The 25,706-nt window shown below is 41.2% G+C and overlaps 1 protein-coding gene across 1 annotated transcript in view; it reads left to right on the forward strand.

Moving 5' to 3' along the window:
- Positions 1 to 25,706, forward strand: part of SLC2A13 (solute carrier family 2 member 13) — a 289,411-nt gene that overhangs the window by 210,679 nt on the left and 53,026 nt on the right. Inside the window, exon 6 of the mRNA XM_081082602.1 lies at positions 1,228 to 1,348. Within this exon, the coding sequence (XP_080938728.1) occupies positions 1,228 to 1,348 (121 nt within the window). The remainder of the gene's footprint in view (positions 1 to 1,227; positions 1,349 to 25,706) is intronic.

Here is a 25,706-nt window from a genome sequence, read left to right on the forward strand (position 1 = left end):
CCCTGTACCAGGTAGTTACTGTTACTTGTTACCTCAGGTATTTTTGAGAATGCTATTTATCCAGCACACTTCACTTCCCATGGGAGAATGGTTAGGTAGATAGAGGGATCAGGAAGGTTTTGATCATAACTTGCTGTGCAATGAGCTATACTACGATATAAGTATTTTTCTTTAAAACTTAATAGTTGATATCAGGAAACCTATTTCATTACGTAGATCACTAAAAACCTGGTTATTCCTTTCCTGGATCAGAAGTTCATAAAACTTTTTTTTTCATCCTCCCTGGCTGACTTTCTGCCCTTAAGCGACCTAACAGTGGATCAGTCTTATTCTAACTCTAATTCTCTACATCTAAATCAATCATCATATCTAGAGAGTATTTTTTTTTTATCAAACAGCAATTTTTGTTAATAATTTGTTTGTGGTAACTGTGTTAAAAAACATTTAATAGCTATCAAGAAAAATGAAACTAGAGCATGGCCCTTTCTGTTTATTCTCATGAAGGCTGGAACAGTGGGCAGAAATTAAAAACTTTCTTATTTACCATCAGATGTCTCTCAAAAATGAACCTTTTAAGTGATATACATAATAACCATTCCCAGACCTTAAAATAAAAAACAAATATTCTACTTGCAAGTATCAGTAGCAAAGAGAAGTGAATACATGTTATAATATCATTTCTGACATCTTAAAGTCTTCAAAGAATGCTACTTTAATAAGAAATGCTATTTCAAGTGCTTTTAAAATATTCAGTTTATTACTTTTTAGCCTACTGATTTGGGTCTTATGATCAAATGCCATTAGAACAATTTTCTCCGCAATGAAAGGAACACTGTAAAAATCTGTTGCCTTTCATAGTTCCTGACGTGTCAGGCACTCAATAATGTTGGTTACACTAATGGATTTTGAGACTCTCAGCAATGAAAGCTGTGGGGTGTTTTGTGTGTTTTTTTGTTTTGTGTGTTTTGTTTTCGTTTGTTTTGTTTTGGGGTTTTTTTTATAAAATCATTACCAATCTACTCCTTGGCTAGCAAATGTGTCATGTCTCACAATGGATATGCTAATGTGTTTTTCTGTTAATTTGTTCTTAGGAGCACTTTTTTAATACAATGAAGAAAGATCAAGGTACTTTTTAGAGATATGTCTTGTCAAACTCAGTCTGCTTTGGAAGAATGTTATCAGCTATTCTCTAATGCAAAACTTTCTTTTTTTTTTTTTTTTTTTTAGGTACCACTGTAGCACTCATTATTCTTGCTTTGGGATTTCTGCTATCTGCCCAGGTTTCCCCACACATCACTTTTAAACCAATAGCTCCATCAGGTCAGAATGCTACTTGCACAAGATACAGGTGAGACTCCGTGATGATTCCCTTTTTTAAGCTAACTCTGAAAACTTGTTTGTTTGCTTTTGCTTTTCTAAAATTTGAGAGATGAGTAGAAAGAGGCTTATGGGGAAGGTAGAAAGTGGAAAAGCTGGTAGGAAGGGACCACCAGGAAAAGGAACAGTACATGTAAAGATCTGAAGGTAGAAGTGTTTAAGGAAAAGTGAGTTGTTGGACACAATTTTGGTGATTTTTGGGGGGGTGAAGTAAAGTAGGGATTGATACAGAATCTAAGCAGGAGTACTGGGAAATTGTTTGGGTTCATATGTGACTCAGTGACATCTACATTCTAATCAGTAATTAAACTTCACCATGATGTACATGTCTGTTATAGTTGATTACTATCTGGATATTCTAACAGTCTTCACCGAGTTCCACAGGCATCCCCTGATTCATTTAAGCAGAAAAGAAAGTTTTCTCTCACTACTGGGGTTCTTCCTGAGGATTAGAAGGTGAAAAGAGAATGGTAGAAGAGAGTGAAATGTGTACTAATGGCCAACTACAGGTTTAAGAGCTCGTTAAGTCTATTGGTGTACACACTATGTGATAAATGGATGCAGAAATGGATCGATGGTCAGATAGACTGAAGAATGAAAAAATGAATGAATTAAAGACTGAATGATTGAACAGGTCAGTTAATAGATTTGGCAGCAGAGTTTCAAAGTTGTTTTTTTTGTTGTTGTTGTTGTTTTACCTCATTTTAGTGGTTGAAAAGGCTAGCAACGCCTTTGAAACACATGGCTAGAACAAGGCCTTGCTTTAAAAAAATATTTCACCCTGGTCGGGTAGCCTGGCTTGTTGGAGCATTATCCAATATACCAAAAACTTATGTCTTTGAATCCATTCAGGGTACATAGCTAGGTTGCGGATTCAGTCCATGGTTGGGGCACATGCTGGAGGCAACTGATAGATGTTTCTCTCTCACAGTCAATGTTTCTCTCTTCTCTCTCTGTCTCTCTTTCTCTCCCCATCTCTCTCTTTCCCTTCCTCTTTCTTTAAAATCAATAAAAAAATTTCTCAGGTGAGGATTAAATATATGTATTTCTTCAGCCTCAACTAGATGGACACAACTCTCAAAATCAATGGGTAAATTATTTTATTAATTAATTTATTAATAATGAGTAAATGGTCTATTAATTTTTAGTCAGCCAGAGAGTATTAAAAAAGTTTTATGAAATTCTGATACAGGAAAGAAACTACGTTTTTAATGATTTACATAATGATATCATGTTTTCTGATAACAATTTTTAAAGTTTAAATAAAAATATGTATTTTTATAGGATAGCTCATTGCACAGCAATTTATGATTATCAATCTATTAACCCTCCTGATCCCTGTAAGTTATCATCACCTACCAATATGTCAGTGTACAACTGGAATGAAGTGAGAAATGTTCTAGTCTTATTTTATCCTGATTAAAAAAAAGTGAGAAGCTATTTTTTAAAACAGGACCAATTTTTAGATGTCCTTTAGAAGTCAGCAAAGTATAAAAAATGATGATTTTTGGTGTGCCTTTTTTCAGAGTAACATACTAGTCTTTGTGGGAATTTGGCAGTATGTATTTACAGTCTGAATGACTTTATAAAATATGTCTGCAGTCTCTGGACTGATTGTATTATTAAATCATGTTGAGTCATGTTTGTGGAACCGTAAAATGAGAAATAGTTATGCTATAAATGTAGGTGTTATGTCCCCCCCACCCCCCTGGAATGATCCATATATGAAAATTGAGCAAATAAAACATTTATAAGTGAGAGTGTGCTTAATATCTATCTTAAGAACATTATATATTATAGGTAGGTATGTGAATTTTTCTCTGTTTTGGAAGGTAATATAGTTCTGCCTAATAAAAGTGATGAAATCCCTGTGCTCATTGACTCAGCACTTCCACTGGTGAAAATCTATAGACTGTAGTGATGAGTTGTATAATTCATTCTGTCTAGAATAGATTAGACTTTAGATAGAAGCTTGAATGCTTCAGAAACAATGGTTCTTCTTTATTTTAAGTCAATAAATACACATGGTGTAACAGGCACTGTTGTAGGTTATGGCCAAAAATTTTGTAGGTTTGGACTCACTCAAGTCTTTGAACCCAAGAGATTGACTATCCTAAATAATTTCCATTGAGAATTTCCCCTTTTTAGAATGTTTTAATTTTCTAATTGATACTTTATTCCAAGGCCTGGTTAGATTTTTGTGAACTGAAGTATTCAAGACTATCATTCAGATCTGCTTTTTAGCAGATAAAACTGCATAGAGATGAACATGGATGCAAGTTTCTGTAGAATAGAAACTGTGCAGCCACCTGAATAAAAGTTGTCACCAGGTACCAGCTGTGACTAGGAGAAATAACCCCAGTATGGGTATCATCTGAGTCATGTATCTGAATGAGAAAACACACATATACTCCTAATATGGCTTTCAGCTCCACATTCTCAAATTGCTGTTGTACTATCCCTTTCTTATTCAGTTAAACATATTTTCTAATGAGAGGATTCAAACTTTTCATAACACTTCCCTCAAATTTTTTACATTATTTACAAGTGTGATCTCAGTATATGCAAATCACTACCACAGAACTCTTCAAAGTAGACACATATTTCCTAAAGAATACAATTATAGAATTTCACCTTGCCCTAGGGCAGTGATGGCGAACCTTTTGAGCTCGGCGTGTCAGCATTTTGAAAAACCCTAACTTAACTCTGGTGCCGTGTCACATATAGAAATTTTTTGATATTTACAACCATAGTAAAGCAAAGACTTATATGTTTGATATTTATTTTATATATTTAAATGCCATTTAACAAAGAAAAATCAACCAAAAAAAATGAGTGTCATAGGTTGGCCATCACTACCCTAGGGTTTTCATCACATCTTATTCATTCATTGATTCAAGTGCGGATGGGTGCAATTAAAATTATTTACCGAGCATCTACTCATAGGATTATAGTAAGGATACATTATTATATCAAAAGCACCTAAAACAATGTTTGGGTATATAATAAGCACACAATAAATATTATAGTCATTGTTGTTTTTAACAAAGACTATAAGAGATGAGAATGGGATGATGGGTAATCTCTCAGAGAAATTATCCTAAGCATGGGATGTTTGAAATGAACTCTGAAACAGGGAGAGGAACATGCCAGACAGAAGAAAAATCAGGTGCAAAGACCGTAGGAACTTGCCAAGAGCAGAAAACTGAAAGGAAGCTAATATGGTTTGAAAAGAATAGAGAAGGCTGGTAAAACCAGAGCCAGGTTCTGTAGAACCTCAGAGATCATCTCAGAGATTCTGACCTTCAGTCTAGGAACATGACCCCCTTGATGGGTTTTAAGCAGGGGAGTGACATGATCAGAGGTCGATTCCAAACTTTTCCTCTGACCCTGGGTGGGGGTGCACAGAAGTCACAGGTTGATGGAGGGAGAGTGATGTGCAGAAACCCTATTAGCCCCTATTTTTGTTCCAGTATTTGGCATCCTGGTGGTAACGTATTTGTTTCCAGTAATTCTTCCCAACTTGACCATGACTGTAGTATTATATATGAATTGAAACTTTCCCCATTTTGTTTTCTGCTTAGTGATTTCATTTAAAATTTACCTATTTTAATTTATTTTTGGCCTGATGGTACAGGCTAATATGTCTTGAGGTTAATATTAATAAATATCTGTTGAATAATACCCAAAGAACTATTACAGATGAAGAGAAATATACATAAATTGGTTGAAAGAGAAAATTAGTTGAAACAGAAGCCCACATAACTTTATCATGTACCCTTATCTCCAAATAATTGTACATGTCTTTTGCTAGCACTTAAACAGCCAGAGCTGAATTTGACACCTGGATAGAAGGATGGTGGGAGATTCTTACAGGAAATTGGCCACTTATGTTATGGGCCAACTCATTGAGTTCTTCATGACCTTTTTATCTCGATGGCTAGACTTTTGGCCAAGGACCTGCAAAGCCTCCTCAATGACAGCATCCCGTATTCAAATCTTGTGTTTTCTGCCCATGCTCTCGCAGCTGAATAAAGCCCACCCTAACTTTGAGGGGAATCGTTTATAAAAAGAGCAGTGCCTGGCTCAGAAGTCTAAGTACTCAGTCATTAACTCCTGCGTTGGGAGCTTGTCACGATTAGAGATGACTCTCTTCACCTTTCTAAGCTTACCTTTCATTCTTTCAAAAAAGAAGTTACACGTTTTAGGACACTGACCAAGAAACTAGCCATGGAGGTAGTATCCTGCAACCGTTGTTCTCTTTAGGTATCACTCACACTGGTTCCGCCTTCCACTGACGAGGAGAGATTTCTTATTTTCCAAATAGTGTGTCTATCTGGACCCGCACAGAGGGAGCTGAGTAGACACAGAGCAGTTGCTTATAACTCAGTGTTTCTTTGTGAGCAAACGAGGCAATTGCTTCTAGTGGGGAAGATAGTCTGACCCTTTTGTTAACCCTATGAGAAAATGATTGGCAGTGCGGTAGTCAGACTTAGGTTTATTATCTTCCTTGAGGCACATTCAGTGAGCAAGTTTCTTTCTTCTCAAAAGCAGCGATAAAAAAGACAATAATTTCTTGACACAGATTTTTCACAGGAAATGTATACCATCCTAACTTCTATTTATTGCTCTGTGGAAAGTACATGTGGATTTTCATCTTCTTTGGGAGGCATTGATTCTAGTCATAGTTGTGTCATGATGCGAACAGGACTTGAGGGAAATATGATCAGAATAGCTCAGAACAATTCCAGAGACTGATTCATTTTTATTTCTCCCCCATGGAATAAGTTACTTCTCACAAAAACACTAACCCACGTGATTGAATGATCAAAGCATTATTATTTAGCTCTGGCCGATGTGGCTCAGTTGGTTGAGTCCTCCCATGCACTGGAAGTTGCCGGTTCGATTCCAGGTCAGGGCACATTCCTAGGCTGCGGGTTGGATCCCTGGTACATACAGGAGGCAAAACCAATTGATATTTCTCTCTCACCTCTCTCTCATACCTACCTACCTCCCTCCCTCTCTCTCTCTCTCTCTCTCTCTCTCTCTCTCTCTCTCTCTCTCTCTCTCTCTCCCTCTCTCTTCCCTCTTCCCTCTTCCCTCTTCCCCCCTCTCTCCCTTTCTCCCTTCTCTTTCTTTTCCTTCCTCTCTCTCTAAAATCAATTAAAAACAAACAAACACTGTTATTTAGCCCTGGCCAACATCGATGCTTCTCTCTCCCTGTGTCTAAACATATCCTCAGGTGAAGACTTAGAATACATGTATATTGGAAATCCCTAATAAAAGTCCTTTTCAATAGAAATTTTCAAAAAGCACTATTATTTACCACGCTACTTATTTTGTACAAACTTTGTGTTTTAACCATCTTATGCATCTTATCCTAGCCAAAGCCACATACCCATGTTGTAGTCCTTTCTAAATCATTCCCCCCCCCCCAATTGAAAACAGATTCTATAACATCTTCCCCATGTTCTATTGTTCTGAGATGACAGGGGATAGAAGATATATAAGACATCGTTCCCATCCTCAGGGAAATTGCAGTTTGTGGAAGAGAAAGATGTTTTACACAATTGTCTGTAATCTGTATTTTAACCCAATGGTAAAGAATATTGTTCTTGTTCTTTTTTTTATTCTTGACACGGTAAAATAGATGACTCTATCATTTCTGGAAGGTAAACTTTGGAAATTTATTTTATACTATGTGGAAGAACTTAATGCGTAGTGGTAATGTCTCAAAGCTTAGCATGTCTTAGATATTCCATATTATTAGGGAACTGATGCCACAAATCTGTTCTTTATTCCCCTGCTTTTCACTTGATACCCGTAGTGTAGCTGGCTTTTTCTCTATGTACTTTTATTTTTTTTTAACTTGGAAAAAGGTAATGCTTTTTAAAAAAAGATCTTTATCTTTGAGAGCTTTAAAGATGTTCCCTTTTGCCCCACCCCACCCGGTTCCTGCCCCACCCTAGGCCTTTACCACCCTATTGTCTGTGTCTGTAGGTAATGCATATCCTAATATATAAAAACCCTGGGTCGTAACGACCAGTAAGGACCGAGGCTCGACCAACCGGAAGCCAGTCCTGCAGTCAGCGCTGGGTTACCATGGCACTGACTGCTGAGGGGGCTGCGAATCAGGGCCAGAGAGAGGCCTGAAGAGAGAAGCAGGGACTGATCAGTTGCCTCTGTGGCAGCTTTTATTTTTTTAAAAAAATATATTTTATCTGTTTTTTACAGAGAGGAAGGGAGAGGGATAGAATCAGAAACATCAATGAGAGAGAAGCATCGATCAGCTAGCTGCCTCCTGCACACCCCCTACTGGGGATGTGCCCGCAACCAAGGTACATGCCCTTGACCGGAATCGAACCTGAGACCCCCTCAGTCCGCAGGCCGATGCTTTATCCACTGAGCCACACCAGTCAGGGCTCTGTGGCAGCTTTTAATCAGCACTTGTCTCTCTTTTTCTCTCCCAGTCTGGCCAGCAGCTGCACCTCCATTTTTCTCCAGGCCTCCATCTGGGCTGCTCATCAGCCCTGCCTTTCTAATCAGGCCCCGTTGATAGGCCCAGAGACACGGACTGGCATAGAAACCGACCAATCAGAACCAAATCTGGGTGAAGTGTGAGGAGTCAATGGCTGCCTAGGAGGCGGAGCTTTTGACGCTGACTGGCATAGAAACTGACCAATCAGAACCAAATTATCCAGCAGAGGAGAGCAGTTGGGGGTGAGATCAGGCCTGCAGGGGAGGGCAGTTGGGGACAAGATCAGGCCAGCAGGAGAGGGCCGTTGGGGGTGAGATCAGGCCGACAGGGGAGGGCAGTTGGCGGCAACCAGGCCGGCAAGGGGAGGGCAGTTAGGGACAAGATCAGGCTGGCAGGGAGGGCCGTTGGGGGCAAGATCAGTCTGGCAGAGGAGGGCTGTTGGGGGCGAAATCAGGCCAGCAGAGGAGGGCAGTTGGGGGCAAGATCAGGCCGGCAGGGGAGGGCAGTTAGGGGTGATCAGGCAGGCAGGCAGAGGGGTTAGGGGCAATCAGGCAGGCAGGCAGGTGAGCGGTTAGGAGCCAGTGGTCCCAGATTGCAAGAGGGATGTCTGACTGCCGGTAGTCGGACATCCCCCAAGGGGTCCCCGATTGGAGAGGGTGCAGGCTGGGCTGAGGGAACCCCTCCCTCTGTGCACAAATTTTATGCACCAAGACACTAGTGTGCATATAAGTTCTTTGGTTAATCTCTTCCTGTCCCACCTCCTCCCGTCCCTCTGAGATTCATCAGTCTGTTCCATGTTCCCATGCCTCTGATTCTATTTCATTCATCAGTTTATTTTGTTCATTAGATTTCTTGTTTATTTAGATTTTTAGATTCAATTGTTGATAGATATGTATTTATTGCCATTTTATTGTTCATATTTTTTATCCTTTTTTTCTTCTTCCTCTTAAAGAGTATCCTAGTTTGATGGTGATGAACTCCTTTAGCTTTTTCTTGTCTTTAAAACTCTTTGTCTGACCTTCAACTCTAAATGATAGCTTTGCTGGGTAGCGTATTCTTGGTTGTAGGGCCTTGCTATTCATCACTTTGAATATTTCTTACCACTCCCTTCTGGCCTGCATAGTTTCTGTTGGGAAATCAGCTGATAGTTGTATGGGTGCTCCCTTGTAAGTAACTTACTGCTTTTCTCTTGCCACTTTTAAGATAATTCTTTGCCGAAACCGGTTTGGCTCAGTGGATAGAGCGTCGGCCTGCGGACTGAAAGGTCCCAGGTTCAATTCCGGTCAAGGGCATGTACCTGGGTTGCGGGCACATCCCTGGTGGGGGATGTGCAGGAGGCGGCTGGTCGACGTTTCTCTCTCATCGATGTTTCTGACTCTCTATCTCTCTCTCTTCCTCTCTGTAAAAAATCAATAAAATATATTTTTTTAAAAAAAGATAATTCTTTGTCTTTACCCTTTGGCATTTTAATTATGATGTGTCTTGGTATGGGCCTCCTTGGGTTCCCCTTGATTGGGACTCTCTGCACTTCCTGGACTTGTAAGTCTATTTCTTTCACCAGGTAGGGGAAGTTTTTCTGTCATTACTTCTTCAAATAGGTTTTCAATATCTTGCTCTCTATATTCTTCTTCTGGCACCCCCATAATGTGAATGTTGGTATGCTTGAAATTGTCCCAGAGGCTCCTTACACTATCTTCATATTTTAGCATTCTTTTTGCTCTTCTAATTGGATGTTTTTTGCTTCCTCATATTTCAATTCATTGATTTGATTATCAGAATCCTCTACCCTACTGTTGAACCCCTGTAAATTATTCTTTATTTCAGTTAGTGTATACTTTATTTCTGACTGATCCTTTTTCATGTCCCTTGAAGCTCTCATTAAGATTCTTGAGCAATCTTTTAACCATTATTTTAAACTCTGTATCCAGTAGTTTGCTTGCTTCCATTTCTTTTATTTGTGGCATGTTTCTTTGTCTCTGCAGTTTGGCTGCTTCCCTGGTTTGTTTCTATGTATTAGGTAGAGCTGCTGTGTCTCCTGGAATTGGTAGAGTGCCCTTGTGTAGTAAGTGTCCAGTAGGTCCCAGTTGCTCAGCCTTCCCAGTCACCTGAGTTAGGCACTCAAAGTATGCCCCTTTGTGGGCTGGGTGTATAGGCTTGTTGTAGTTGAGCCTTGATTGCTATCGGTGTCACTGAGAGGAATTGACCTCCAGGCCAATTGGCTGTGAGAACCAGCTGTGACTACAGTGGAAGAGCTGCTGTGCAGGAGACGCCCCTATGGAGCAGGACTTGCTTCAGTGGGGCATTGGGGATCACTGAGTCTGCCCCTTGAGTGTGTCACTTGTAATATGTAGAGTTGTAACCTGGTATGGTCTGAAGCTATCCATGGGGTGCCCTGGCTCTGGTGTCACCCAGCAGGAGCTACAGAGGGATCTGCAGATGGCTGCTATTTGCTATATGTATTGGGCTTGGAAGTACCAAGGGGTCGCCCCGCTGTGAAGCAAGATTGGCTGGTGCTAGTGCTGGGTCTTGAGCCTCTTATTGATAGGTTTGGGGCACACTGAACACCAGCTTCAGCTTTTTTGAGAGATTTTAGGAAAGTCTGAAGCCTGAGCCAGAACAGGCCATTCATATGGAAAAGCTGCTATAAACAGCTTGGGTGGGGCTGCAAATTGGATGAGACAGGATCTCAGGGAATCACCAGGGTAGAGTGAACAGAGTGGGCCACGCTGATGGAAACTCAGATATGGCTGCCAGTAAGCTCTGCAATGGGGGAGGTCCCAGCGTAGGAACAATGACCTCTGCAAGCACCCTTGTCTGGGAGAAAGCTGCTCCCAAGTTCTTGCTTCAATGCCAGACAATCCAGTTCCACCCCATATGTCCCTGGATCCCCCAAAGCCGCCATCTGGTGCTGGAGCTCAGAGGAAGAGGGACTGTGTAAGTTTGTATGCTGGCCCTTTAAGAAGAATTGCCTGGATCTCCAGCAGCCTGTGTCATTTAGCCACAATCCCCGCTGGTTTTTACAGTCCAAAGTTGCGGGGACTTCTCTTCCCAGCTCTGGAACCCTGGGCAGGGATCTGGTGTGGGGCTTGGACCATTTGCTTCTCTTGGGAGACCTTCGCAGTAGAAATATCCCTCCCAATTAAAAAAATGCCACACGTGGGTGTTGGACCAGCCCATTTCTTGCCTACACCCCCCCCCCCCCATTAGTCTTGGTGTACTTTCTTCTTCGCTTCTCTAGTTGTAGGACTGCCATTCAGCCCAATTTCAGGTGGCCCTGAATGATGGTTATTCTGTATTTTAGTTGTAATTTTGGTGTGGTTGTGGGAGGCAGCCAGTACGGCATTTACCTACATAGCCATCTTGGTTCTCCTCTCCATGTACTTTTATATTGGTTACTTACCAGTTTTTGTAGAAACTTGTTACTCCTTGGGAATTAACGTTGATGGCTATGTCAGTTCTATGGTAATTTCATCCTAGAACATATTTTTTTAATGATATAATTATCAGCATCATAAAGTCATTGTCAGTAGCCCAGTTGAGAGTTAATTTCTGAAAGCTCCTTCTAATCCTCCCTTTTCTTTGATTTTTATATTACAAATGCATACTGATTAGTCTTATCAAATCAAGAATAAAAATTGTTTCATAGAAAGAACTTATTAGCATTTTCTGATTCATCCATTTGAAATCAAAGGTCATCTTTTTTATTTAATTGGTTAGTATTTAACATTTAACTTTGTGTGGCCTGATTTTTTTCATTTTTATCATTTTATGATTGATATGTGACTATGTCAATAGATATCTTCACAAAAGTTCAGTGTAAAATCATAAACATTTGAAATTTAAGAAAGTAATTCACCCCCAAACAACAAATGTAGGCCTATGTAATCAAATTTGGCAAGGATATGTATCATCCTCATTCATATATGCTATATAATTGTATATACAAGTTATATAGCATATATGATAAACAAAGACAAATAAATGTATAAATTCTTAGCCATTAGCATGTACTAACATTGACACAGATATGAATTCTTAGTTAAATTTGTTTTTATCTTTGTGTGTGTGTTGGCTTCCTGTATGTGATAAGAATAAACTTCAGGACTCTCAACATGCTAAATTAATATTCCTTCTCTTCATATTTGGAATACCAACATGTGTGCCAAAGTGGTCTTCCATTCTTATTCCTCTTATGTGAATTGACTGGTCAGTGCAGCTACAGAATTACAAGTGGAATTAGACCACTGTACTTTTATATATATATGCTAGAGGCCCGGTGCACAAAATTTGTGCACGGTTCGTGTCCCTCAGGCCGGCCTGCGCCCTCTTGCAGTCCAGGACCCCTCGGGGGATGTCCGCCTAAGCCATCAGTTGAACATCCCTCTCACAGTCTAGTACCCCTCGGGGGATGTCTGCCTAAGCCGGAAGTTGGACATCCCTATCGCAATTCGGGATCCCTCGCTCCTTACCGCCCACCTGGTTGCTCCTTGCCGCTTGACTCACTGCTCCTTAGCATCAGGCTTCTTACCGCTTGGCTCACTGCTCCTTAGCACTGCTGTGGAGGTGGGAGAGGCTCCTGCCACCACCGCTGCACTCCGCATCAGTGAGCCCAGTTTCTGGCTGAGCGGCACTCCCCCTGTGGGAGCACACTGACCACCAGGGGGCAGCTCCTGCATTGAGCGTCTGCCCCTGGTGGCCAGTGCACATCATAGCGACTGGTTGCTTAGGCTTTTATTATATAGATATTCTGTTTATTTTTTACTTAATACCTAGACAAGTATATCAGTGCAATAGAGGAACTCAGTATTTTAAAGAGCCATTCATCTAATTATGTTTTAAAGTAATAACTCCTTTTTAGCTCCTGTAACTACCTATTACCAAATCCATTGACTCCTGAGATGTTATGGAAGGTTTCCCAAAGCTGGGCAGCAAGGAGCTGGTTGGAGTTAGACCAGAGCAGGGGAAGATAGCATTCCAGACAGATAGGGTAGCATGTGTACAGAAACAAGACGGAGCTTAATATTTCCTGGACACTGCAAGTATATGATATTCTCTGGTTTCAGATACTCAGCTTCACAGAATCCATATTTTTCTTACATTAAACTGTGTGCCTTCTATGCCTAATTTTTTTTGCAGATGGCCTGAGGATTGGTCATTTCTAACTCTGTCATGAAGGCACAGGCAGTAAGAGAGCTCACCCCCACCCGTTACTCGCCCCCCCCCCCCGCCCCCCCGCCATGTCCTTCCCTAGCTCTGCTCCAGGCATCTGTCACAGGCTGGTTCACAAGTTGGAAGAGCAGGGGCTTTCTTGCCACCTTCCTTCCCTGTGGCAGAGGGGCAGATGCTCCAGAAAGAAGACCCTGGATTGATGCCCGTGGTTCCCAGGGGAGGTTCCTATGGTAGCTCCTCTGTGGGCAGATGTCTCTCACATTCCCACATGTTGAATGTGGGGCAAATTGTGAGAAAACAGATACTGCCTACAATTCCATTCAGGAAACATGGGATGAGCTCTATATAGAGGTAGGAAATGGCAAGAAATAAACCTAAGGAGCATGTGGCGAGTTTAAATGCTAAGAAGTCGTGTGTCCCAGTAATAAGGACTTTGAACTCCCTCATTTAAAAACTCGGATGAAGCTGTTAAGAAGACTGTCATCATCAGATTTGCACTTTACAAAAATCACCGTGGCAGCAGAGTGGAGAAGGTAGAAGAGCAAACCTTTAAGAGTCTAAATGGAACCTAAGGTGGGGGGATGGGATGCGTCAGGTCTTGGTGACTAGAATGACTTATAACTGCCCAGGTTTTATGGCTTGTCTTTCTAAACAGAAATTTGTATCTGAAAGCAGGCATTATGTTTCCTCTCTTTCTTTCCTCATTTCCTGTCTGCTTACCTAGCAACTAACATCATGTCTTATGTAAGGTTTCCTAATTTAACCACGTACGGAGGCCTGATGTGTGTGTTACTGTGTGCTTTTCTCTGTACCTGCAATGATTATATAAATTCGTTTGGAAATTCAGTAAGAGTTTTCTGTCAATCTTAGGCCTGCCTCAGCTAATGGAAGGTTCTCAAACAAGTCCCTTGAGGTACCCTGTAAACCACTCTTCAGGCCTGCTGATAATAATCCATTTCCATCTGATGAAATCCTTGCATTTGGCTTTCAGCACATGTCTATTTGGTTCTGATAAAACTCCATTTGAATTAAATTGTCAAGGAAGATATGGAAACACACCAGAATCTAGAGATCTTAAACTGCAGAACTAAAGTAAAATTATTCATACTATAACAAAAACAGAAGGAAAATGCCCCTCTGAGAAAATATTTCTTTAAAAAATCATCAGAACCTTGAAGTCCAACCAGGAGAAAATAAAAAGGAGGGCAATGGCCATACAATTCTGAAAGTAAATGAGGATCTACAAGATCTTCGAAGCTTACAGTATTAAAAGAGAAAGGGAACAAATTGAACATATTATCAGAAAAGGCTAAGGAATTTACAGATAAATGAAACTCAAATAAGCATGAATCTGTGAGACTCCAAGAAAGACAGACTTAGTAATTATCCTGTCAGAGAGAAATTGGAGCAACAGAAATTGTAACACTAGAGAAAGACGTTTCACTGCTCAGTTACCCAATAAGGAAGAGACACAAAGGAACAATTTACCACCTCACTCAGATGTACTGAGGTCAGGTAGACACAGGCATGAACACATCAAAAAACAATTGCAAAGAAAATAACCTGGACTAGCTGGAGCACTCGCCATCATTGTCGTTACTAAGCTCAAGTCTCAGAAACGAGAGGCTGTGCCCAGCCAGAGACGCAGCCACCGTAGGTGGATGACATTAGTGGACTGAGGCATTAACTCCGAGACTTTTCAGGTCACCTTTCATGGTGTCCAAGTAACTTGAAGGAACCAGTGTGTTTGCAAAATACCCCCTTCACTGCATTGACTGAGGTGCTGGGGAAAATCAGTGTTACCAATATGCAGCCATATGTACACGGACATAGTATAGGAACTCCTTCCCACTTTTCAATTCATTCATTGGACCTCCATTACTGAATACTGACCATTTACCAGCTCTTGTGCCAGCTGTTAACAAAGCTCGAGAAATAGCCCCTTGTCAGAAGTTGGCAATATCTAAGAATGGCTTGTATTTACATCTTGAACTCACACTCAAGTCTCATATCTTTAGAGAGATATTGGGACTTGAGTAGAAGCTGATATTTCAGGTGTAGTTAGAAATGAGCAAAAATATTTTTTAAGCATTTGAGAAAAATATTCTTGTATCCATTAGGAATTGGTTTTGGCATACACAGCAGATGAACCCAGAATAACTGACTTACACAAAAAGTTTCATTCACATGTATACTAATAAAAGGGTAATATGCTAATTAGACCTGACATCTTCCGGACATCCTTTCGGACAAAGCCACAGTGGCAGGGGCCGAGGCAGAGGCAGTTAGGGGCGATCAGGCCAGCAGGAGAGTCCAGTTAGGGGAATCAGGCTGGCAGGGGAGAGCAATTAGGGCAATCAGGCTGGCAGGAGAGAGCAGTTAGGGGATCAGGCTGGCAGGGGAGAGCAATTAGGGCAATCAGGCTGGCAGGAGAGAGCAGTTAGGGGATCAGGCCAGCAGGAGAGAGCAGTTAGGGGATCAGGCTGGCAGGGGAGAGCAGTTAGGGGATCAGGCTGGCAGGAGAGAGCAGTTAGGGGATCAGGCTGGCAAGGGAGAGCAATTAGGGCAATCAGGCTGGCAGGGGAGAGCAGTTAGGGCAGTCAGGCTGGCAGGGGAGAGCAGTTAGGGCAATCAGGCTGGCAGGGGAGAGCAGTTAGGGCAGTCAGGCTGGCAGGGGAGAGCAGTTAGGGCAATCAGGCTGGCAGGGGAGAGCAATTAGGGGATCAGGCTGGCAGGGGAGAGCAATTAGGGCAATCAGGCTGGCAGGGGAGAGCAGTTAGGGCAGTCAGGCTGGCAGGGGAGAGCAGTTAGGGCAATCAGGCTGGCAGGGGAGAGCAGTTGGGGGATCAGGCTGGCAGGGGTTCTGGATTGGAGAGGGTGCAGGGATCCCCTCCCCACCTCGCCCCCCCACCACCACCACCAAATTTCGTGCACCAGCCTCTAGTGTAAAATAAATTCAAAGGTAGGAACTTTGGAGCAGATAGACTAGATTTAGTATCATCAGGGATCTGGATTCCAGTCTTTCTGCTGTATCTATACTGCATCTTTCTTACTCTTCACACGTTTACGAAGATGGCTGCAGGAGTCCACAATCATGTCTGCATCCGGCCAGGAGGAGACAATGTAGGAGCATTGCTTCCCAGGTGAATCAGCTCCTTGGGGGTCCTCCTGAAATCCCACCCAGTACTTCCCATCATAGTCCCATGGCCATGCCTAGTTGTAATGGAGACTGGGGAATATGTTCTTCTATTCAGTGAATGCGAGAGGAATGGGAGGCCACGGTGTTCCCAGTTTAAGGTTAGAATTCTCTTAACAAAGGAAGTAGCAAAGACTGGATATCGGGACAGACCACTAGCCAGGTTTGACTCAACAGTAGAGATAGGCTATCTGTTAGGTTTATGGGACAGGTGTGAGTGGTTCTGCTTGACAGCAGAAAAGAGGAGTTAATTAATCAAATAGAGCCCTACTCTCGTTCATGGTTCAGTTCTTTTAATAGTGATTAGAAGTCTAAGGTGAACTTTGCAGGTGGCAAGAAATATGGCCTTCTTAAATAATTTACCTCCTCCAGTTTTGAAAAGGAGAAAGAATCTTTAAAATCTTTTGTGCTATTTCTTTGGCCTTGTAAACCAGTTAAATAGCTTCCCTTAGTCATGTTTGTTCAAAATGAGTGTGATTTGACTAAATGAGTGATTCGTTCATCTGTTCAAATGGAGCACTAGTGACGACAGCCACCATTTATTGCATAGTCACCATTGTGCCAACCACTGTACTAAGCTTTATATGGATTCTCTCTTTTATTCCTCAGCACAACTAAGGTAGGTGCTGTAATTCCCCCCATTTTACCAATGGCATTGAGGCTTCAAAGAAGTTAAGTCAATTTTAGAGAATGTTGTGGCTTAGCAGACAGTAGAACTGAGCTTTACTTAAGAACCCAGCTTTTGCCCACTCTTCATTCTGAAATTTACCAGTCAAGCTGTGGGATGCTCCTGCTGCCCAGAGAGGGTGCACTACCCTTTAGGAAGTGGGCAGTAATTACTTACAATGAAAGGCAGTGGGTCTGAAAATACCTATGTTGCTGTGTTTTCAGTTATTCAGAGAAATTGAGATTGTTTTTCTAAGGAATCTTTTTTGTGAGTTGAAGTTTATTTGGGACTTGAAGAAGATTTTTTTTTTTTTTTTTTGCTCATTCACTTTTATTTACCTATGTTTACTCAGCTCAGAAATTTTTTTCTGTCATTTTAAGGATTACCATAGAGCAGCTTTGATATAAAAGCAAGTACTTAACATACTGTAAAGTCATTTGGAAATATTTAAAACAATTCACTACCTTGGGTTTTCTTAGAGCCCAATGATCTTAACCACATAACTTTGAAAAATGCGTATCTGATCCAAGTTAAATTGTGGTTTTTATTTTGCTTTGTTCATTTTGGTAAGTGTTGTTTATAAGGCCTTTGTTACACAGATTGATGAATGTGGGAAAAGTAATATAAGACAAGAAGCAATTATTTCTGAGATGCACTTACAAAGAAGTACCCTTTACGCAAATTAGACTATAACCGTCCACTCAGAGGTGGAAATGAACACCATGAAAGCTGTTCTCTTCTTTGCCTTCTCCTCTAGTTGTGGAGATGAGTTATATATGTGGACCTGACCTCCTTAAAGAGAAAAATCAGTGTGCTGATACTAGGAATCACTTTACTGATTCCTGTTGGTTTCATCCACCTTGAATTCTTTTGAGTGTCGTGAAATCCTGTCAGTGTGGTAGGTTCTAGTTGTCAGAGCGCATTATTACATGAAATAGAGTCAACAGGCATCAAAGGACAGGATGCTGTCCAGGGAGATGACTTCCGGGCTATCTGGTTCCATCTTTATCGCACAGCACAGCTTCCAAATCAGGCATCTTCCTGTGGCTCCAGGGGCTGATTGTTTCTCTCACTCTCCAAGCAAAACTTACTTTGTCCTTCACATTCAAACATTTCATTTCCTATGAAAATGGAAAAGCCCTCCAAGTAGCCAAGGAAGAACTGATAAGCAAAGCCGTATACGCCAAAATGGATTTTTTCTTTTGATCTAGTTTTCTCTGTGTGAAGCACTTTCACTCTGATAAGCACCGTGCTAGGGGTTATAGGGTTTGATGAAAAGTATAAAACAGACTTGGCCACTAAATTTCTTTCTTTGTGCTTAAGGAGATACTTGATACCACTTAAAAATAAAACAGTTATCAAAGCAACAAATGAAAAAAAACAGATCCCCAAAGAGGCAATTTTAAGAAGTGTTTACATAGATAGGTTAAAAAAAAAACAAAAAAACACTATGTTCTCACTTTAAAACAACCTATTTTTTGTGTTGACATAAAATATAGTTTAAAGTCAGTGTGACTGCATTCACCAAGAACACAGGTACTATGCATTCAAATTTAAATTTGTGATTCTCCAAAGGGAAAAGTTTAATTCAGAATAAAAATTAATTCCCATTCCCAAATTTATAAACTAGAAATCATTTGTAAATACTTACCAGGTGGGTTGCTTTAATATTTCTTTTTGGTCTTGAAAGTCATGGATTTAGGTGAGTGCATATTAAAATCCAACACAGTCTTTTCATTCAGTTGTTCTGGATAGCAGAATTTTTTAAAGCATATTTTGGTGGAGGCAGAATCCCCATAATTTTTCAAGGAAAAATTAACTACTTAAGAAAATAAGTAAAATTTTCCTTCCTCACTTCCTCGCCTTGTTTTATCCTGTCAAATGATGAATGAATTTAATTTCCGAAGTCCCTGAAAGACTCGAACCCAGAGCTGCATTCATACCTCACTTGCCTCCCTTGGTCCACTTGAAGGAGCATTGAAATTCAAGTGCATGACTTAGGATCCAGATGTGTTTACGAGAGTTTGGTCTATGTGGATACTGAAAACAAATGGCTTCAGTGACAGATACCTTGCTTTCTTGATGGTGTGTTTATATTTCATATGTCAAACATAAAGGTTATCTCTTCTGAAACGGATACCCTGAATTGCTTTTAAACTTTCATTTTCTAATTCTGAAAAATTTCAGAACAGCAAATACAGTATTTGTGGCTATCATTTCTATGTATGGAAAGATATTTATGAGCTCCTCACTTTTAAAAAATGTACTGTTATATTTTAAAAGTTCAATGCTGTTAAACAAAGGAAGTGTCCCTCAGTGCAGTGCTCAAGTTAAACCTTATTGTTACTGTGATCCAAACTGTCTGCCTACCCTGTGTCTTGGCATATCAGAAAGTTCTCAATATGTAGAAGTTAGTGTTAGGAGCACCATACAGAAATCGGCCACTCCTATCAGGAAATGTGATTAGCTAGATGCATATTGCAGGAGTGTGTGTTACACAGGTTTTTAGGGACACATTGGTGTTTATACAAGTACAGTCACAGAGACATAAAATAAGGCTTATATAAAAGAGTTTTCTGATGGTGATGATGAGCCCCAAACAAAACTATGTTCATGCATTTTTATTTATTATTATTTTTGGTAAAGATCTGTGACTTACATATAAATTGTTGCCCAGTTGGTGTGGCTGAGTGGTTGACCTATGAACCAGGAAGTCACAGTTCGATTCCTGGTCAAGGAAAATGCCCGGATGGCGGGCTCGATCCCTAGTAGGGGGCGTGCAGGAGGCAGCCCATCAATGATTCTCTCTCATCATTGATGTTTCTATCTCTCTCTCCCTCTCCCTTCATCTCTGATATCAATAAAAATATATTTTTTAAAAATTATATGTCAACAGTGAGGCTTGTAGTAAAACCCACCCTCCAAAATCCTCTTCATATCTACAAGTACTGATGGATTTGGTCTATTGGTAAACCTAAAAATTCCAATTCTAATATTTATTTCCTGTCTCTTCATTAATGAATAATGTATACTACCACTAAAGACGATTAATTACTGTTGTTGTTTTTCTTGGAAAGAGTCATGTTGCATACTAATTGTTTTGTATTTGGGTACTTATGTTTTTTGATTACCAAATTGTATTATAAATCTGATTTTACTCTCAATTATTTAACTGAAAAGATTGTATATAAATGTGTGTATATCTATAATACACACACTTACTTGCCTAAATACACATATCTACATATATCAACATATGCATGTACATGTCATCCTGTATTAGCAAGTTGGAATTGAGGCTTTGTTTTTAATAGTGTTGATCAAAGGTCCATATAGTATAATATGAAAACACTTAGCCTTATTGATGGTGACAGGCTTGGCAGAGAGAACTCTATTCTCTCTCCCCTTTAGAGAAACAATCTAAGAATTTATAAAAAAAGGATTAGACAATGAGTTCCTAGAAATTAGAGCCTAAAATACCAGTAAATTTTTAAAAAGAAACCTATTCTGACAAATAGGCTAAATTTGCCCTATGTTTTAATAGTGCCAAAGAGCAAAAGCCTATGATTGCTTTTAATGTGCCTGCCTCACTGCCATGAATTATTTTTTGCCTCCAACTCAGGAATCCATTGTATTTTTAGCCGCAGTTTCTAAGGGGAAGAGGTGAGAAATATGACTGTGTTCCAGATGGCTTCAGACAGTTGTATATGGGTTTGATCGGAAAGCCATGAATTCTGTGGAACAATGCACAGTTTAATTCAAGCCTCAATTCTTTGATCTCTTGGACCAAGATGTGGGGAACATCAGTGGAACAATAAAAAGAACTACCAAACCTGCTGTCTATGTAACTGATGTTCATCTCTTTACTTATGCAGCAGGTGTATACTGAACACATATCTCAGGCAACATGGAAATCACTGGGAATAAATGATGGACTAGTGATGCATCTAATTGTGCTGGGGTCAGGAGGTTTCATGGAGGAGCTGATGTCATATATGAGTCTTGAAGCAAGTGTGTGGGGAAGCAAAGGTGGGAAGTAATAATCCTGAGTAAGCAATAGGAGGGGAAACATCAAAGCAGGTCATATGCTGAATCCTGTGGTTTGTGTGGCCTGGCTGGAGCCCATGGCACCTGGGAAGAAATGGCAAGAAATGATGGACAAGATGAAAGGGGGCTAGATTGTGTCTTAAGAAGGAGTCAGGTCTTCACCCTACAGGCCATGGAACACTATTGCAGGATTTAAATGGGAGAGAGGTCCGATAGGTTAGATTTAAGGAAATGTAGAGGATGAAGGGGAGGGAGTCTAGAAGCAGGAAGACTCGTCAGAAGACTGTTGGGAGAGTTCAGGTAAGAGGTCGCAAGTTCAAGTCAGAGTTCAGGTGAAAAAAAGGAAAAGAATAGTGAGTAGAGGAGCTACCCATACTTTGAGATAGACTCGCTGCTGTTGTGCTATTTAAATGTGAGTGATCGCACAAGCTCAGGTCTTCAAATTGTGAGACACAAAAGAACAGCAGGCTTGACAGGAAAGCCAAAGATTGAGCTTGAGCTGTGTGGAGTATGAGGTACTGGTGAAACATCCAGAAAATGGGTCCGCTGAAAATAGGGGTCTGGCCCTTATGGAAGAGAAACAAACTGGAGAAACAGGTCACGCAGTCTCAGTACTGATGATAGTAGGGCCATGTGAGGCCAGTGTTTCCCGTAAGAGCGTACAGAGTAATGGAAGATTGCCAAGAGCAGAACCAAAGGAGAAAGAACCAGGCGGAGGAAGAGAACAGTAAGATGCGGCCGTCTGAGCGGTGGGGGGCCGGAAAGGGAGTGGCGTCAAGGGTGAGAGCTCAGCAGAGAGGAGAGCATTGTAGGGAATTTCATCACGGAACGATAAGTTAAGATTAAGAAAGAAGAGTGCCCAGAGGCCACAAGAAGATCTGGCAGTCTCTGTGAGGGCAGCTTCCAGCGAATGGATGGGCATGACTTCCTGAAATCAGAGCCAATAGATCCCCCGCTTTTAAAAAAATATATATATTTTTTATTGATTTCAGAAAAGAAGGGAGAGATAGAAACATCAGTGATGAGAGAGAATCATTGATCGGCTGCCTCCTACACTCCCCACACTGGGGATTGAGCCCGCAACCCGGGCATGTGCCCTGACTGGTAATCGAACTGGGACCTCAGATCAACCACTGAGCCATGCTGACCGGGTGATCCCCTACTTTTTAATTTCCAACCACTTCAGTCCCCCAGAATTTTGTTTGTTTGTTGTTTTTCATTATCACAAGTTCTCTATTTACACAGTCCAGCTGGGGAGAGGGAGTCACCTGCCGCCTGCACTCTGGCTGAGAAAGAGGGCAGGCGATTCGGTGTTCTTTGCAGTGCTCATGTAGAGATCGGGTCCACAGACGGAACAAGCAAGGCAGGCTGTCCCCCAGGAAGGGTGTCCTCTGGTAAATTGGATTCCAAGTCACCCGCTGCAAGCAGCAGGGACAGTCAGGAGTGAGGAGGGGGAAGTAAAGAGGAGGGGGGTTTGGAAGAGCTGTCACAGGAAACAGTGACATCGTTGCCCAAAGTAGGGTGTTACATTGATGCAGAAGGAATGTGTGAGGAAACACAGTTACCCCCAGAGAATGAATGTGAACCTGTGGCCACGTTCTATAAAGCAGAGGCTCTATTGGCTCTGATTTCCTGAAGCAAGTCATGCCTCACCACTCTGCTGCACGAATCATCCTGACCTGCACTGGCCACCATTGATTTTCTGAAATTCAGGCCACACAAGAGACAGGCACTTTAAAGGCCACACACTGTTCATAATACTCCATGTCATTAGATTTAATGAGACACACTTAAAAACAAGTGGACCGCATTCTAGAGAGCTGAGTTCATACTCGACTTCACAGAGTAGAGATTAAAAAGGTTCTGAATTAACCCAAATCAATGCTTAAAGGATTTTCTCAGGAGAAAGAAGAAGGCACATTCGCTTGAGGTCCTGGGTGCCATGTGAAACATGTAAACGGTTGATTAAACGAAAATAGGCCCTCTTTCCTCTGCCTTAGACACTAAGCTGCCTTTTGTTTTCTATTTTACTTTAATTGGAAGCATTTTAAAGTTCTTGAACCAGTTCTTTTTCTTAATATGGAAATACTTGTTTTTCTCTCTTTTTAAAAAGAAAAGTTGGAGATTGAAAAGTTAAATCTTCCCTTCAGCTAGCAAGTTGGCTTGGTTCTAATTGTAGTTCCCGTCTGGATTAGGTATTTTCACGTCTCCTATTACAGCAGTGGTTCTCAACCTTCCTAATGCCACGACCCTTTAATACAGTTCCTCATGTTGTGGTGACCCCCAACCATAAAATTATTTTCGTTGCTACTTCATAACTGTAATTTTGCTACTGTTATGAATCGTAATGTAAATATCTGATATGCAGGATGTATTTTCATTGTTACAAATTGAACATAATTAAAGCATAGTGTTTTATCGCAAAAACAATATGTAATTATATATGTGTTTGCCTATGGTCTTAGGCGACCCCTGTGAAAGGGTCGTTCGACCCCCAAAGGGGTCACAACCCACAAGTTGAGAACCGCTGTATTGGAGTTTCTAGATGCTGTGCATTCAGTTCCTCCTGCAGTTTCATCTCATAGAAGAGCAGCAGCATTGTCTATATAATCTCCCCACGGGAAGTGTCCACATCCGAGAACAGTATTGTAGATCCGGGGCACAGTTATTTGCCACAGATTCTCTCCGCATATTGTAATGTCCTTGTACTATGAGTTTCTGCAGGATGTGGTTTAGGAGAGGGCCCTCTACTTCTGGGGCGCTTTTGTCTGGGCCTTAAGGAAATTGGCCTGTGCAGCTGGCGTTTCTGAAAGTGACTTATCAAAATTACTGAGCAGTTCCATTTGGGTTGTGGATGGAATGTTTACAAATGGCAGCTTTAGCCTCTGGCAATTTAACACCCTAGCTCAATCTCAAGGACCCTCTGACACTGAGTTTTACCTTCTTTTTATTTCATCCTAAGAATGATTCAGCTATTCACCCCACCAACCCCCAAAATTATTGTCTTTAAAAGGGCAATAAAACAAGCTAATGAGCCTATAGTAATGCCTTGAATTATAGGACTGTTGTACTGTGCTTCTGTGATAAACTTGTCCTGGGGAATCTGGCCACCATGGGTGCTGCAGAGAGGGAGCTGGTACGCGTGCCTTTTCTCTCGGGTCCTCGCAGTCTCTTTTGCTGGCCAGTCAGTAAAGAACACTGTAACCTTTACAGTAGAGCTGTGCGCAGAGCAAGGAGGAGGGCCATCTCATCCCTGCTCTACATATTGATTCGTTTGAAATGTAAAGTTTTTTCTATTAATAGGGTGGAATCCCCATTTTATATAATTCCTTTTATAAAGCATAGTGCTTTTGTAAATACATTCTTAATTTCTGTTGTAAATTTAGAGTTTCTTACAACAGGGCTCACCAATCATTTCTGCCCTTGAAGGAAGAGTAGTATTTGTAAGATGTCACAACGTTATAATATGCTTCACACAGTTAGTGTTTGTGTGAATTTAGAGCTTGGGTACCTGCCTTTCTGTCACTCCCTTCATGCAGCATCTGGCAACCGGGTGGTTTCCCCAGGATCATGGGTGAAAAACTCGATGTCCAGAAATGGGGACTCACCCCAAATCCTCCCGTGGAAGGAGAATAAAAGGAGGTAAATAACGCCAGTCTGCTTTTCTCAAAAAAAGTTTTCATCTGTGCCTCAAGCATTCTTATGAACATTGATTTGGCACCAATATATTTAAATCCTCAGCTTTATATTTAGCAAACCTTACATAAATTCATTAGGTCATGTTCAAGAGAACCTTAAAGAGCAAATCATGAATAAAAAATAGCCACTTCTAGAAGTTTTCCTTTCTTTAATGTCATTTGTTAAAGCCACAGTTATGATAGGTGCTCTCTGTAAAAGGTCAATTAGCAGATTACTCAGGATATTTAAAGTTTTGTGTTAACCTTGTAAATGTCAAGTCGAAGTTAGAAATGTTGATACATTTGGGAGAATTTTGCCATAAAATCCTCTATATGATGAAAAACACACACACACAATTCTAGGTCACAGATAAAGGTTGGCACACCACTTCCCAAACAGTGGTCCACTCCCTGAATTGCCAAGGATGTGAACACTTTTTAATATATGACCTCTTCACCGAGCGGCCCCTATGAACGAGTGTGGAGGGATACTCTAACATGGGAAAGGCTTGAGCCCGCACATAAACTCCGGGGTAAGTCCTGGGAGGGGTTTGAAAGTACAAAGAGAAGATAACCAGTGGGACGAGGCATTGGTCCTGGTGAGGCCCAGAGGGATGATCCTTGAATACCCTTTTCGGAGCCTGGAGGAAAAGAGGTGATTGTAAATGATCTTTGTTCACGTCTGAGTTGAAAGTTGAGAAAATTCAGTCCCTTCAGTTTTCACTGTGAAGTAAGACAAGGAACTACTGACCTGCCTGTTGTGAGATTCTTCAGCTGCATCTGGGTGTGTGGGTGAAGGCACAGAAAGGTGACTGTTTGCATTCAGGCTAGAGAGGTGTGATGGAGAGATAAATGGCCAGCGAAAGTTAGGAGGCTGAAATGATGGGCCATGGTCGACAAGCTCGATAGGATGGAACTAATGAAAGGAACAAGCTAGTGAGTGAATAGGAAGCAAGTAGAGGGGCTGATTAACTGGAGGTCACTGGGAGGGCTAATACAAATGGGCTCCGCCAGCGCGGGGGATCTGCTTCATTCACAAATGTGTCCCAGCCCCTGCAATCGTGCCCGGCACATAAAGAGTGTAAAATATTTGTA

Source organism: Myotis nattereri (genome assembly GCF_964212035.1).
Source record: "Myotis nattereri genome assembly, chromosome: 2".
Classification (NCBI taxonomy): domain Eukaryota; kingdom Metazoa; phylum Chordata; class Mammalia; order Chiroptera; family Vespertilionidae; genus Myotis; species Myotis nattereri.